The sequence below is a fragment of the Stegostoma tigrinum genome, chromosome 7 (assembly GCF_030684315.1).
Source record: "Stegostoma tigrinum isolate sSteTig4 chromosome 7, sSteTig4.hap1, whole genome shotgun sequence".
Taxonomy (NCBI): domain Eukaryota; kingdom Metazoa; phylum Chordata; class Chondrichthyes; order Orectolobiformes; family Stegostomatidae; genus Stegostoma; species Stegostoma tigrinum.
Genome location: NC_081360.1, coordinates 49,055,969 through 49,071,621, shown reverse-complemented (window position 1 = coordinate 49,071,621; position 15,653 = coordinate 49,055,969). Strand labels below are relative to the sequence as shown.

The window sequence follows — 15,653 nt, the reverse complement described above, 5'->3', positions numbered from 1 at the left end:
CGAAAATAGGCAATATCGTGGACAATGACCAAGTTTATCAGAAATTGTAGGAGGACCTTAGCTAGGGAAGTGGGCCAAGAAATGGCAAATGGAGTTTAATTTGATAAGCGCAGGGTGTTGCAAATCAAGGTAGGAGTTTCATGGTGAGTCGTAGGGCCCAAAGGAGTGTAGTGGGACCTTGGAGTTCAGGTACACGGTTCTCTAAAAATGGAGTCACTTGCAGACAGGGCAGCAAAGAAGGATTTTGTTGCACTGGCCATCAATCAGGACAAAAAGTATAGAAGTTGAGAAATTATGTTGCAGTTGTATAGGATGCTGGTGAGACCACACTTGGGAGTATTGTGATCAGTTTTGGTCATCTTGCTATAAGATGGATGTTATTAAACTGGAAAGAGTGCAGAAGAAATTTACAAGAATGTCGCCAGAACTCCAACAACTAGAGACTCAGTTGTAGGGAGAGATTGGACAGGGGAGACCTTATGGAAGTGTATAAGATCATGAAAGGCATGGATAGAGTGAATGCACTCAGTCTTTTTCCCAAGATTTGTGGAATTGAGGACATCAGTTTAAGGTCAGAGGGGATGAATACATGGGAACCCAAGAGGCAATTTTTTTTTTTTTTACACAGTGGGTGGTATGCATATGGGATGAGCTGCCAGCAGAACCAGTTGAGGCAGGTACATTAACAACATTTGGATGAATACATGGATAAGACAGGGTTTACAAGGATATGGGTCAAGTGCAGAGAAATATGTTAGCATGGATAGACTTTTTGGTTGACATGGACCAGTTTATGCCAGAGGGCCTGTCTCTATGCTGTAGGACTCCATGAGATCTATGGATATGGGCCAGCATACACAACGGCACATCTGTATCCCTCCAATCTATACAGCACACCAATTTGGAATGATAATCGCCATTCCTTTAGTGTTATTACATCAACGTAATGGACCTCTTCCTTGATTCATGATAGGACATCACCTTGACTTTAAGGGCAAATGTGCATTGGGAAAAAAACACTGGACTTGTCAGTGACGCTTATTTCCATCAAATAAAACTAAATTGCCAACAACAATCTGAAATGTACAAAGACATTATCTTTTGATGAAAGTCAAATCAGAGTCAATAAATTTAATTAATTTTGTAGTCAATAGGTCATGTTAGAAATTAGTTTTTCTTTAGAAACTCACCTTGGATCTTGAATAAAAAAAATAAATAAAAACAAATAAAAATTTTAAAAATGAACTCTACCATTAAAATATAGCCATTAGTTGTTATTTTAATAATTCTAATACACAGTGATGCAGAATTGCCAGAAGTGAAAGAAGCTTTCCAACATTGGGAATTAACTAAATTCGACCGATGAATCTTGAGAACCTGAACATAAGTTTACCCTACAGCACTTCCATCATCTCTGGATCAGAGCTCTGGTAAAAATGAAGTTAATTTTACGATAGATAGTAAGAACTGCAGAGGCTGGAGTCACAGATAACACAGTGCGGAGTTGGAGGAGCACAGCAGGCCAGGCAGGATCAGAGGAGCAGGAAAATTGCCATTTCAGGTCAGAACCCTTCTTCAACTTTGCTGTTCTTCTGATGTTGCCTGGCCTGCTGTGCTCCTTCAGCTCCACACGGTGTTATCTCTAAGTTAGTTCTTTGGATAAGTTTAGACATGTTACAGTGAAATACCTCATTTTTGAGGTTTCTATTGTACAAACCATTACAAGAGAATGCTTAGTTTAAAAAAAAGAGTGATAGTGGTATAGTGGTGAGCATGGCTCAATTCCAAGCAGTTGACCAGGGTTCAATTCCCAGCCATTGCACTGTTGTAACTAAGGATGCAACAGTAGCTCAGTGGTTAGCACTGTTGCCCCACAGTGCCAGGGGCCTGGATTCAAATCCTGCCTTGGGCAACTGTCCATGAGGTGTTTGCACATTCTCCCAATGTCTGCGTGGGTTCCGCTGGGTGCTCTGGTTTCCTCCCACAATCAGAAAGATGTAAGTTTGATGGATTGGCCGTAGTATCTAGAAATATGAGGTTAAGTGTGTTAGTCATGGGAAATGGGGATGGATCTGGGTGGGATGCTCTTCCAAAGATCTGTGTGGATTTGTTGGGCCAAATGACCCATTTCCACACTCTGAAGATTCTATGATTTCTATGCTAAGATGCGAGGGGTTAGAAAAAGCTTCCAAGATCTGACTGAGCACAATCAAAGGAGGGTCCTGGAAATCAGGAGCATTGGGGAGATATATTCTCTCGTCTAAGATCAAGAAAAATCTTGGTTTAGCACACTTCGGTAAGCGTTCTAAGGAGATAGTTATTAAACTAAGCCATGTTTCAAAATAGTTCAAATAGAAAAATATTAATTATTGAATAATTTTTAAAATCTAATTTCTTATTAAAATAATCATTGTAGCTGAACACATCTTCGTATAAATTTTACTTATGTGAACAACTCAAAATAAAAATGGAGCAGTTAATATTTTCACGTGATATGGTTTGAAAGCATGTAATGGATTTATTTTCAAGCAACTGGAGAAAAGTTAAACAAAGATATTTAGAGTGAGTGGGACCACTTCAATGCACAACTATGAACGAATTTTGATAATTTTTGCAAATTAGAAAGGCAGAAAATGCACAAATGTGACTGGAAACTTGCCCAAGCACTTTGCAGAAAAAAAAGAGAGTCTTTTTAAAACAGGAATGAAGGCGGCACTGGTTGCCCCAGTGTCACCAGGACAGATGTCAGTATCTATGTACCCCTCAATCTAAGGCATACACCACTAAGTAAAGCACTCATTTGATTCATATAACAGCAGTTCAATACAATCACGATTTCATATCTCAAAGTGCTCACTGGTCGCAGATAACAAATCATACTAATTGTCGTTTTCCATATTCCTGTACATACATATGCAAGCCTGCAGTTAAACCCTCAATAACAAAGTGTGGAGCTGGATGAACACAGCAGGCCAAGCACCATCTCAGGAGCACAAAAGCCGACGTTTCGGGCCTAGATCCTTCATCATTGGTTTATCACCACAAACTTGATGAAGTCCAATTTTTCAATGTAATATTTCCATTTTGTAGTAAGTCACATTACACAAATAAACAATTGCTTCTTAAACATATTAAGAAGCTAAAGGATCATAAACATTTCTTACCAAATATAAGAGTTAAATTCCACCTACCCATAATTTATGTCACTATCAACCTTATTACTAGCTGTAATTTTGGTCCAAAAGGTTAACTACTGAATGAATCTTCAAAGCCATAATGTTAAAAATATGCATCTTCACTACATTTGTTTACAGAACACATCTGACACATGATAACATGGGAAAATATTTTCACCCGGTTGCACAATCTTACGGGCATTTTGGAACGAAAGTTTAAGCTGTGCATTTTTCAACTGTTGTCTTTTAAGGAACTTTAAGTTTTAAAAACAATCCCTCCTAAACTGTGTCATTAGAATTACTTAAATTTGGTAATGCTAGAAAATGAGGTGAAATGGCAGAAAATACATAAAATGCTACTTTGCGGATACAGTCATGCATAGCCTCACGTTTCTCTATTACTTGTGATGTAACTAATGAATCCTCCAAAGATGTTAAAATCAAATATTTGACAAAATTTAGAAATGGCTTGTCGAACGTCATCATAATATGGCAATTGTGCAAACTATGGAGTATGATGTGCAAGGTAATCAGTATTTCATACCAGATTAAATATTTATCTTATATTCTTGCTCAAAAGTGCAATCAGAGTTCACAAGAATCCGTGAATTATTTCATCTTTTTCCTTCTAAAGGAACTATTGGAAATAGAAACAGAAACATGAATGATGGTCCTATGCTGCCAGGCACCTTAGTGATCAGTTCATAGGTTCATTGCAAAAGACTTTGCTGCAAAAGGCTTCACAGAAACTAGACAGTGCAATTTAGTTAAAAATTTTAAAATTTCAATCTACAAAATTCAAATTCAAATCATATCAACAAGCAAAATGTGTTACTTAGCCAGTAGACATGGCAGAGTTTTATTTTGGATCTCAGGCAAACAGGGCTAAACACCTTTCTATCATTTCTGTTACGCAAACAGACAACACCGATAGATAAACTGAAGGCATTTGATGACATACGTTTAAAGGTGAGAGAGGTAAAGATTTGAAAGAGCCCTGAAGAATAACTTTTTCCACACAGAGGGTAGTGCGTATGCAGAATTAACTGCCAAAAGAAGTGGTATATGCAGTTACAGTTACAACATTTAAAAGACATTTGAACAGGTAGATGACTAGGAAAGGTTTAGAGGAATATGGGCCAAACACTGGCAAATGGGACTAGTTTAGACTGGAAAAACTTGATCAGCGTGAGTGAGTTGGACCGAAATGTCTGCTTCTGTGCTGTATGACTCAATGACATATGATCACAAAAACAGAGTTGCTCCCTGTCAGTGATGCTGCACTATCATTCTATTCCATGAAATATCTTCAGTGGAAAATGAACAGACCTCACACCTGGAAATAGTTTTGTTTGACCATCAGCACAAAGACGACGAATATCAGAGTTCAGGGCTTTCTCAAGTAATACTGAAATATGCACTGAAGTTTAAGACTAAGACGCAGGAGCAGATATTAAGTCATTCGGCCCATCGAGTCTGGTCTGCCATTCAATCATGGCTCCACAATCACGAGCAATGTCAGTTGATGCTGAAATTAAATGTACACACAGCAGTGGAGGCAGGATCATTGAATATTTTTAAGGCGGGACTAACAAGGGATTCAAGCCGTATTAGAGGTGGGCACAAACTTTGAGTCAAGGCCACAAATCAAATCATATCAGCCATGACAGATATATAGGTGGCTACATGGGAGTTGCAAAGAGATTTCAGAAAGAATCGCCAGATTTTGAGAAGATTTGTAGCTCAGGCTGAGATTCTGGATGTGAGTTTGCTCGCTGAGCAGGAAGGTTAGTTTTCAGACGTTTCGTCACCATTCTAGGTAACATCAGTCAGCTTCAGAGGCTCACTGATGATGTTACCTAGAATGGTGACAAAACGTCTGAAAACTAACCTTCCAGCTCAGCGAGCAAACTTACATCCAGAATCACCAGACTAATCTCTAGGCTGCAATGTAGGGATGAAAAAAAAAAGAGGGTGTTTGCCCCTGCAAATACTATTTGCATTGTTTCTCTTCCTGTTGTCTTTTTTACTTAAAAAAAGATACCTACCTTGATTGGAGCTGTGGAGAAATGAACTTTTCTGCGAAAATTTGGATCCTCTTCCTCAGAAAGTCCAGATATTTCCTCATAATCATCATCAAGAGTATAAGTAGTCTCTTCAAACAAATATTCATCCTCACACTTGCGTTCATTTTCTTCTGGTAACGATTCTTCAGTATCTTTATCATCCACAAATGCAGCATTCTCTATTCCACAAACCTCTGATCCAACAAATAACTTCTCACTAACTCCATCCTCCTCGATGTTCTCAATATCCTCATCTTCTTCCTCTCCTACGCTGTCATCAGATCTGTTCAGTATTTCTTCAAATATTTGGTCTTCCCGTTCTTTGCTGTCACAAGTTTTATACGTCTGCCCTGCTTCAAGGCTAATGCTCTGAGCAAATGGTTCCACAGATTTCTGTAGTCCCCTCTCAATGAAAACATTATCCAATTCAATTTCACTTCCTGAAGATTCGTTCTGAACTTCCACCAACTCCGCCCGAACTACTCCTACTTTGTTTGCAACGATATGTGAAACATGGCGATCCAAATTATTGTCTAAGACACTGCTGCTTACAGGAACAGCTTTATGAGAGGAGGATGATTCCGAGAAACTTGGGGATTTTTTTTGACATTGATCCGATTCCCAGGAATCACTTTCACAAGTCCTGAGATTATTGCTACAAATCGGTATTTCTGCTTCCTTCTGATCTTCACTTTTCTGTCGATCTGCTGAAATTGAACGAGACGATTGCTCGTCGTCTCCTGCAGGGGACGTGCTTTTACTACTCACGGTGTTGCTGGGCGGCATTTGGTGCCGTCCAGAAATCTGATACTCAGTTGCAGAGGTCTTTGTTTTGGTGTCTTTGTTTGTTTCATCGCTATCACTATCCGCTAGAAAGCTTTCTAATCGTCTCGAAATTGGGCCAGCGTTTAGAGATGAGCGAGGTTGGTTTTGTTTTAAATCGCTAGTGGTTTTCAGATTACTTCGATCTCTCAAATCGGTGTCGGATAGACCAGTGGGATTTAATTCGCTCCTAACTTTTCTGCTTCCACTTTCTGAAGATGAAGAGCCGCTCCTTCTACTCTCGCAGGAAACACTAACTACTGAAATTTTGTTCTCGTTTTTGTGAGCAGTTTTATCAAATATCTTTTCCTCAATTTGACGTTCAAAGAGTCTTCTAGTTTCTGAGAACTTTTCAGCCATGCTAGTTTTGTCCAAATCCCCATCTTCACTATTCGTTTTATCTGAACTGGATGTCTTTTGATAAGACTTATGGGCGCTGTTATAGACAACTCCACTTGATTGTTTCTCCGCAAAAACAGGATGCAAATCAGACTTGCTGGTTTCGTTCATTTCATCTGGTGTGTTGCCCATTTGTAGCAGCATGCTTTTTATTTTATGTACACGATTACCGAAATGCCTTCCTCTCATCTCTTCCCTGTGTCCAGTCTCTCTGCTTGTTTTCTGAGCACCCATTTTAGAAATGGTTTCCTGTTTGCTTCCATCAAAAGTGCATCTCAAAGCCTGAAAATCCGTCTTGTACGCATTCCTGTGGGGCGAAGCACTCCTGAACGTCCTTTCACCTTTACCTTCGGCTTTCATCATGTTAGATCAAATGTCCGACCACTAGGCTCTGTGTTATGATGGGAATTACTGGCAAACTCTGCGCGCACGTCCCCAGGAGGTTACCATCGGCTGCTTCGCCACTGAACAAAGCGTTCAAGAGACAACTTCTGGACGAGACGCCGCCAGAGTGACGGCGGTTACTTCGGCAGCTCGAAACTCTCCATCTGCAGAAAGAGGGAGGGAGAGGAAGAAAGCCGGGAAGGAATTACAACTAAAGACGGAGAAGTTTAGGGCAGAGCGGTCCGTATCCATGTAGACATTCCGCAACTCCCCGGCGCCTTGTCCCGACAGGAGACAGCGCCTCCCCTCCCAGTCCAGGCCAGCCCAGCGATGAGACTGAGCCCCAACCGCCAACAAATCTGTCCCCGCCTCCCCCCCCCAAAACCGGAGACTGGCTCACTCGGTCAGAGTCCAGACCTGGTTTGTCCCACTTTGTCCAAGAGTCCCGAACTCCCGTCACCGCTTCAGAAAAGAAAGTACCTTCTTGCAACTTATAAAGAAAAACAAATGTCCGACACCTCTCTTCCCCCCCTCCCCCGCCCTGCCAAAGACCACAGCGCCTTCAGTAGGTATCAGTACCGGGGAGAGGGGAGGGCATGGGAAGAGAGTAGGCGAGGGGGTGGGAGGTCACTCGACACTTTCCGTGCCAGGGCCGTAAGTCCCGGCCATCGCCATTACCGCTCCCTCCTCCCGCTTCCAAAACCGCCGGGCCGCGCGCACCAGCCACGGCCGCGCGCCGGAGCACGGAGCTCCTCGAGTCTCGCGGGGCAATTGGCGGGGGGGAACAGAACTCCTCGAGACTCGCGGGGCAAGAGGTGGAGGTCGGGGGCAAGAACTCCTCGAGTATCGCGGGCAATGAGTAGGGGGGGGCACGGAACTCCTCCAGTCTCGCGAAGGAATGGGTGGGGGGGGTCACTGAGTTCCTCCAGTCTCGCGGGCGATTGGGTGGGGGGGACACGGAGCTCCTCCAGTCTCGCCGGGGGGGCGGAGGGGTGTACGGAACTCATCCACTTTTTCTTTTGGGGAAGACACGGAGGTTCTCTAGATTTTTTGGGGGAGGCCGGTAGTCAGGGGAAACAAGGAGTACCCGATCGGTTTGCAATTTACCAGATCGAAAAGAAGTAGCAACACATAAAAACACCCAGTTTCAATTCTACGTGAACGAAACTGCTCTTTTTCTCTGCCTTCACCTGCTAAGTTTGGTCGCTAATTGGTCAATAAAGCCCCCACCCTCGCTCTCAAGTCTATTACTGATTCCCAGCCCCCCGCCCCCAAAGTTTTGATTCGAAATGAAAGTTCATGTTTTCACAAACAGTCCTTTGGTTAGTCGTCGATTTTCATGTTTGGCAACCAAACTAAAACTTACTTATGACGTTGCGAGGAACATTTGTTTTTCTAATTTTGTTGGCCACATGTCGGTCCATTTCTTCCGTATTGAGTTACCTATAAATACAGTTGGTGCCAGAGAAGTCACCTGTTACGAGCGGAGATTGAATTGTAAAGGTTTTCCACCGGATCGCAACATCCTGCACTGACTAGAGCACTCTAAGGGGTTTTAGTTTTAGTGAGTTCGCATCACCTTGAGAGGCTCCCACCGTTTGGCCCTCCTTAAACAAAAATCAAGTCGGGGAGAATTTATGACAAAGTGTTTTTGTTTTGCATGTTTCTTCAATGTCGTTTCATTCCGTGCGAAGGGCGGGAAGCTAAAATAACGCATGCTCAAAAACAACGATGACTTTAATAGCTTTTCACTTCTTGTCATGTAATTGCATTAAGGTATATCAAACTGGCATTTCACACGATAGATGACAATTTAATAAACCAGCATGTTGGTTCAATCATAAATGTTCAATACCGCGTTTCTCTCTTATCAAATTCCTTGGATTTGCAGTCCTTCCTTTTGTGAGTAATGATATGGACCAAAACCCTGCAATGGATTTAATCCGGAAGGCTTGCTTGGATATATTGGTAACATTTGTGCGAAAAAGCTCAGATAACTATTTGCTTACCGTAAAGGTTGTCATGCAGAGATATTGGGTGATGAAATTATGGTATTATCAACCAAAACATTCATAGTTTTACAATCTCAATAACGAGGCGAATCATACGCAGAAGATGTAATCTGTGCAGTTTCAGTGGATATTTTAAATTTTCCGTGAGGGTTGGATTAGACGGATCTGATTCGATAGGTCTGACATTGGGCTTTCTGTCGCAGCTCCCTTATGTGCTGCTGACCTAATTGTACAGGCAAGCGTACATTTAAGGCAAAGAATTCTGGCACCACTCAGTGGGTCAGGCAGTATCTGGAGAGGAAAGGAACTTGGGGTATGAAGCTTTTCTTAGACCTTAAAGGCAGCCCATTCCTCACCTGCTAAATAAAGTAGCGCTTTTAATGTACACAAAATCATTAATGAATGCAGGGCAGTTACCAGAAATTCAAACAATAGTTCAAACATAATATAAAATTATGGTAACTGGGTCACTACTAATTTAACCAAAAATGAAAATCCACCATCTGAGTCCTTTTTCTGTGTCTTGTTCAGTGGAGAGAACTATAAATAGACAGATTTTACTCTAATTATAATTGTTTTGGGATCAGATGAAGCTACGTACTGAAACAGCTTGACATGATAAACCACAATATGTGCCTTAATTGCAGTTACTGTTTTAATCTTAAAATGCAAAGTTATTAGTATCTTAAGATATCAACAAAGATAAATAGGATACTAGCACAGTGCCACTTTTGAGTCACTGCTTAGGGATTTATTTTCACAAATGTTGAGAAAACCCAATTTTATGAAATCCGCACTGGGCTTTACATAGCACAAAGTCAATGTCAAAGAATTACCAAGCTTCTTGTGCTTTTCGACCAGATACCAAGTTTTTTTTAATAAAATTGCCCAAAAGCCCACATTCCCATTCGTTATGAAGTGGTCTGTCCTTTCTGTGGGATTGTTGATTTTGGATGCATAATATAAATCATGCATTGTTGACTGAAAATTAATTTCAGAGTAACCAACCCGAGATTGAGACACTGCATAAGCGCAGCCTTCATTGTAACAAAAATGGTACAGGTTGTTGAAGTGAAAGTCAAATAACTGAAGAACCCAAAGCTTTGAATATGACAATGTGTGAAAGACCTATGGTTCTGAAAAATCCTACTCTAGTTCATATGATGAAAGTCCATAATATGTTATTATTAGTTGTGAATTTGGATCCCACGCTAGAGGCAAATGTAAAGGTGATTTTCTTTGAAGGGTGATGGCAAAACAGTATTTTCAGAAAGGGGGAGATAACAATGTGGGAAAGGGAGCGATAACAATAAATACTGAAGGTGACTGAAGTTCTGAGGAAGGGTCAGTTTTCTCCTCCACAGATGCTGCCAACCCGCTGAGCTTTTCCAGCAACTTTGTTTTTGTTCCTGCTTTACAGCATCCACAGTTCTTTTGGTTCTTACTGAAGGCTAGTTGTCATTTTCAAGCTGTGTTCATCCAGCTCTATACCTTGTTATCTCAGATTCTCCAGCATTTGCAGTTCCTACTATCTCTGAAAAAACCTTTTTAGAAAGGCATGTGACCTAAGATAAATTACTACGTAATCTATCTAGGAAGCTAATTGTTGAAGCATTTAAAAAGTTAAATTTTATGACTTATACAAAGGGAGGCCAGGGACCTCGAGCAGTTCAGTTCAGAAGAACAAAAATCCATAACAAAAGGAGAGGTTGCTGGAAAAGCTCAGCAGATCTGGCAGCATCTGTGAAGTGGTGACCCTGAGGAAGGGTCACTGGACCCGAAATGTTAACTCTGATTTCTTTTCACAGACGCTAGCAGAGATGCTGATCTTTTCCACCAACTTCTGATTTTGTTTCTGATTTAAAACATCTGCAGTTCTAAAAAGTTTTAAAAACACCCGTAACATCAGAAGTGCAGTTTTAGTTGTGACAATCTCCAAGATATCGGAGTTGAAAGAAATCTTAAGATGTTCTGGCAGTTCAAGTAGCCATTAAAATACTCTGAGCTTTCAACATAGAACATATAGAACATTACAGCACAGTACAGGCCCTTCGGCCCTTGATGTTGTGCCGACCTGTCATACCGATCTAAAGCCCAACTAGCCTACACTATTCCATGTACGTCCATATGCTTGTCCAATGATGACTTAAATGTACTTAAAGTTGGCGAATCTACTACCGTTGCAGGCAAAACGTTCCATTCCCTTACTACTCTCTGAGTAAAGAAACTACCTCTGACATCTGTCCTATATCTTTCACCCCACAATTTAAAGCTATGCCCCTTCGCACTCACCGTCACCATCCTAGGAAAAAGGGTCTCCCTATCCACCCTATCTAACCCTCTGATTATTTTATATTTCTCAATTAAATCACCTCTCAACCTTCTTCTCTCTAACAAATTTCTCAGAATTCGGTAAGAAAAGTCATCAGTGAGTTGGCCCAAGCTTGATTCTCCTGTAGAGGCGAGAGAATCACATCAGATAAATAAACTCAAAATCACTGAAAGGAAACCCTTGCCACATTTCAGTTGAGTAAGACATTTTAAAGTGACGATAGGAGTAATACTTCACCGGAGTTCAGTGTCTGTATAGGATATTACTGGGAGAAAGTGTTGAATTTTTCTTTTTGCTGCACGCATTGCAAGTTTCCTGTGAATATGTTCAATGGCTGACCAACAGTAACCAAAGTACAAAGATCAAGCCTGGTGTATCTCACAGATCTGACTTGTCCTGTATTCCACTCAACTGGGATTGTAACATTTACAAGCACGTGATTATAGTACTGCATCAGATAATAAACATGTGTTTTGTGTCACATTTATGAAAATGCAATTATTAATTCAATTAAAAATTTATTTTAAGAAGTTACTGTATATTCTCAATTGTGATGTTTTTTCTTTAATCTGTTTCTGAATAAATACTGAAGTTCTGAGGAAGGGTCACTGGACCCGAAACATTAACTCTGTTTTCTCCTCCACAGATGCTGCCAACCTGCCGAGCTTTTCCAGAAACTTTGTTTTTGTTCCTGATTTACAGCATCCACAGTTATTTTGGTTCTTACTGAAGGTTAGTTGTCTTTTTCAAAATCTTTTTCATTTACCTTCTGAATGACTAATCATATTAAAGATCAAAGAATTGCAGCATATAACTATTTAGTCTCATTAATTTATATGTTTAGTTTCTGTGAGAGGTAACCTGAAATACAGTTTGTACAGTATAGGTTAGCCCAAAAAGTTCTTGATTGTGCATGTAAACTTTGTTTAGACTTCTGTATTTGGGGAAGATTTTGTTCAGAGTCACCATTCTGTAAAAACTGAAATGCCTGAATATTGATCATGCGTACACGTTCACAGGTGTTGCTGGCACTAAATGTAGCACACTGTATAGAAATATGCTACATATTTTATTGTTTAATTTGAACTAATAATACATTCAATGAACAATTCGATTGAAGAAAGTAGGAATACCAGTAGACTAGTCAGCCAATCGAGCCTGTTCTGCCATTTGTAATCAATAGTTCAATACCATATATCCACCTTTGCTTGGGGTTCCTTGAAACTCTCACCTAAAATAAAATGTTGCTCCAGAATTAAATTTCAATTGACTCAGCACCCATAGTCTTTTGCGTGAGAAGGTCTAGATTTCCATTATCCCTGTATAAAAGCACTTGCTGATATCATTCCTAATTGACATACTCTAATTTTAATATTGTGCCCTCTTTCTGAGTTTTCTCATTCAAGGAAAGTTTCTTTGTGTCTACCCTATTGAATCCTTCAATAATTGTAAACTATTTCTTTTTCACTGCATTTCAAACTTTTAAACTGAAGTCGGACTGAGAACTTTGTGGAGCATAACTTTGGATGTACTTAAGGCAAGTGTAAACAGAAGCATGCAATTGAAAGACAGAGACAGATGAGTAGAAGTAACAGAGGCAGGGCTAAATATATAAACAAGGTATAAAAACTGGACTGATACAGAGTTAGGATTTGTCAGAGACAAATACATGTGCGGAGTGCAAGGGCAGAGATCATCATATACAGAACCCAAGTATAGATGTAGAGGCTGCCATGTATAGTGTATTGTGTGATGTCAAAGTACAGTCAGATTAGTGTAAAGTTGTGGTACAGTTGTTAGCTTGAAAGGGCAGAGACTGGTGTTCACAGTTGAGTGTAAAGTCAGATTTTGAAGTGTACAATGAGGGTGTATTTTAACTCCTTAGCCCTTAGAGTCAAGATATCATTCTGCTGAATCTCCACAGTACCTCTTCAAAGGCCATTATATCTTCTTATCATTATTGCTTTCTTTATAGACATGATAAATATGTTTCAAGACACATAGTCAAGTAAGAAAAACTTTTAGATGTGTTCCTAAGGCAAAGAGTCAATCATGACTGAATTGGTTGAACCTGAAACTCAAAGTTTAGGGTTCAAGTCCAACCCCAGGACTTGAACACAAAATTCAAAGCCAAGATTTCAGTGACATATTGAGGGAGCATTGAACTGTTAGGGACCATCTTTCAGATGATACATTAAACCAAGGCCCCATCCTCTGCTCTGGTAGATGTAAAATACCTTAAAGCACTATTCTGGAGAATAGCAGAGGAATTATCTGTGATATTTTGGCAATATTTATCTTTGAATCAGTATCACCAGAAAAACAGGATCTGATCATTATCACACTGCTGTTTGAGACAGTCTGCTGTATACACATTGGTTACCACATTTCCCAGATTACAAGTGACTGTAGTGAGATTGCACCATGGTTGTAGAGAGAGGCAAATCTGTCCTTATGCTGATGAACAACACATTTTATTGACTATTTAAACTATATACAAAAATGCATAGCAGAGAGCTTGAGTCAAGTTATAAGTATGTCTACATCAGAGTCACCATTGATAATGTGTGCCATTCATTAGTATATTAGCACTTAGCCATTGCCCTACACCTCTCCCAAGTCTTTTAGAGTCGTATAAGCAGAGAAACAGGTGCTTCATATCTTTAAAGCATTATCATTTGACCACTATTATGGTTTTTAACAGTCAGTCATTAGCATTTTTTACTGCCACTACTGCACTCGCTCATGTCTCTTTTTGATTCTGTTCTCACCTCATCTTGGAGAAGAATAGAACATCATTGGTTCACTTTCTGTGAGTAGAAGAGAGAATTTTGAGTAGGCTGGAAGTGTAATCTCTTATGATCAATCGCACGTGGGGCATACCCATCACAATGACTTGAAGGTAATGATAGCCAAGAAGAGCTCAACAAAAGGGTGAAGTCGGGAGACAAACCTGGTGGAAGAAAAGACAAAAATGGGAAAGGGAGGTGGCTAGTTCTTTGTGTTCTTCTCTGTACCTCAGAGAAATTTCAACACTGCTTCGGAAACTGGAGCATCTGCATCTCCTCTGCTGTGCCTCCTAAGAATGATAATGGAGGAATAACTGAACTACTGCTCCTCTTGAAACAAGGAAGGATGATGGTCTGAAAAAAGGAAGATGCTCCATCAGACTCTTGGGGTGGCCATACTATTACTATAGGTGGTGGGGCTAGCTTATCCATATTCAGTAGCTTGAGTGTGCTCCAGAGCGGAGGAAAATCTCTCTGGATAACAGATAGGTGTTCCTACCTGCCTAAACAATGGCCAGGCCATTAAGTATGCATCCACTGCAATGGATATGACCAAAACTGGAAAGGATTGGCTGTTCTATAGATAATGTTAGGACTGCCACACACCACCAATTCTGAGGCTTGGCCTCGAAAGATAATGAATCTGTATAAGTGGCACATAAAAGACTAAGGAAGATATTAGTGATTCACTTCGTCTGGGATTCTATCTGAAAATGTGTAGAAGATGGATGTCAGCAGGTGTATCATCTGAGTAGGACACTTGTGTAAATGTAAGTGTAGATAAAATCACTAAGGATATAAAAGTATCAATATGAAGTATGTCAACAGGCTCTTGAGGGGTAGGCTCGTTTGATGTCAAAGACAATCTTGGAAAATTAAAATGAAGGACTTCGTGCTGCTGATCAAAGACATCAAACAATCAACAAGACAATATAGTATCACCTTGATACAAAGAGACTCTGGCAGACTGACCTACTGAAATACTTGAGAGTGAAGAAGGCCACAAAGTGCCTTTCACTTTCATTGACCTACCTCCTTATACCTTGTCTTGGATATTTGAGTTCTGGAGTTCTGCTACATCGGTAGTATTATTGATAACATATACTATTCAATAGCTTAATAAACTTAACAATATCCTACAGCTACTACACTTCAGAAAGTACTTAATTGGCTGTCAAGCACTTTGCAGTGTTGCGTGGTCATAAAAGATATTCTATAAATGCAAGGAGATAGCAAGAGCTGCAGTTGCTGGTGTCAGAGTCGATACAGTGTGGAGCCGGAGGAACACAGCAGGCCAGGCAGCATCAGAGGAGCAGGAGAGTTGACGTTTTGGGCCTAGGCCCTTCATCAGGACTCATCATGCTGCTCCTCTGATGCTGCCTGACCTCCTGTGTTTCTATAAATGCAAATTCTTTTCACAAGTATCTCAATTAACACATTAATCGAAAATAAGGAGAAAATGACAAACATGCACTTACGTAACACCATTAGCAAATAAACAACATCAAAACTCACTACCCAGTGGTGAAAGGAAAAAGAAAGATGTTTTTGAGGACGTGACAATGTTGTTGAGGATAGTACATTTAATAAACTCTATGTGGATTTAGACAAGTCTTTTGATAAGCTCCCTCTAGCAGACTGATCATAAAATAAAGAAACTCATGGGAGCAAAT

The 15,653-nt window shown here is 40.3% G+C and overlaps 2 protein-coding genes across 21 annotated transcripts in view; one reads left to right on the top strand and one right to left on the bottom strand.

Annotated features, from left to right (window-relative positions):
- The window catches only part of ppp1r9ala (protein phosphatase 1 regulatory subunit 9A-like A), a 133,946-nt gene extending 125,489 nt beyond the window's left edge, over nt 1-8,457 (bottom strand). For 2 of the 8 annotated variants that reach the window (XM_048533974.2, XM_048533975.2), the window contains exons 1-2: nt 7,265-7,709; nt 5,225-7,011 (exon numbers count right to left, since the gene is read on the bottom strand). In XM_048533974.2, the coding sequence (XP_048389931.1) occupies nt 5,225-6,826 (1,602 nt within the window). In that variant the 5' untranslated portion in view covers nt 6,827-7,011; nt 7,265-7,709. Of the gene's footprint in view, nt 1-5,224; nt 7,012-7,264; nt 7,712-7,954; nt 8,056-8,213 lie in introns of those variants that run through there. The other 6 variants (XM_059647225.1, XM_059647226.1, XM_059647227.1 and 3 more) reach the window with 6 other exon arrangements.
- The window catches only part of LOC125453882 (solute carrier family 40 member 1-like), a 131,818-nt gene continuing 121,892 nt past the window's right edge, over nt 5,728-15,653 (top strand). For 10 of the 13 annotated variants that reach the window (XM_059647237.1, XM_059647238.1, XM_059647236.1 and 7 more), the window contains exons 1-2: nt 5,728-6,165; nt 11,838-11,923. The gene's annotated coding sequence lies outside the window, so the exon portion shown is untranslated. Of the gene's footprint in view, nt 7,413-11,837; nt 11,924-15,653 lie in introns of all 13 variants that reach the window. The other 3 variants (XM_059647239.1, XM_059647231.1, XM_059647232.1) reach the window with 2 other exon arrangements.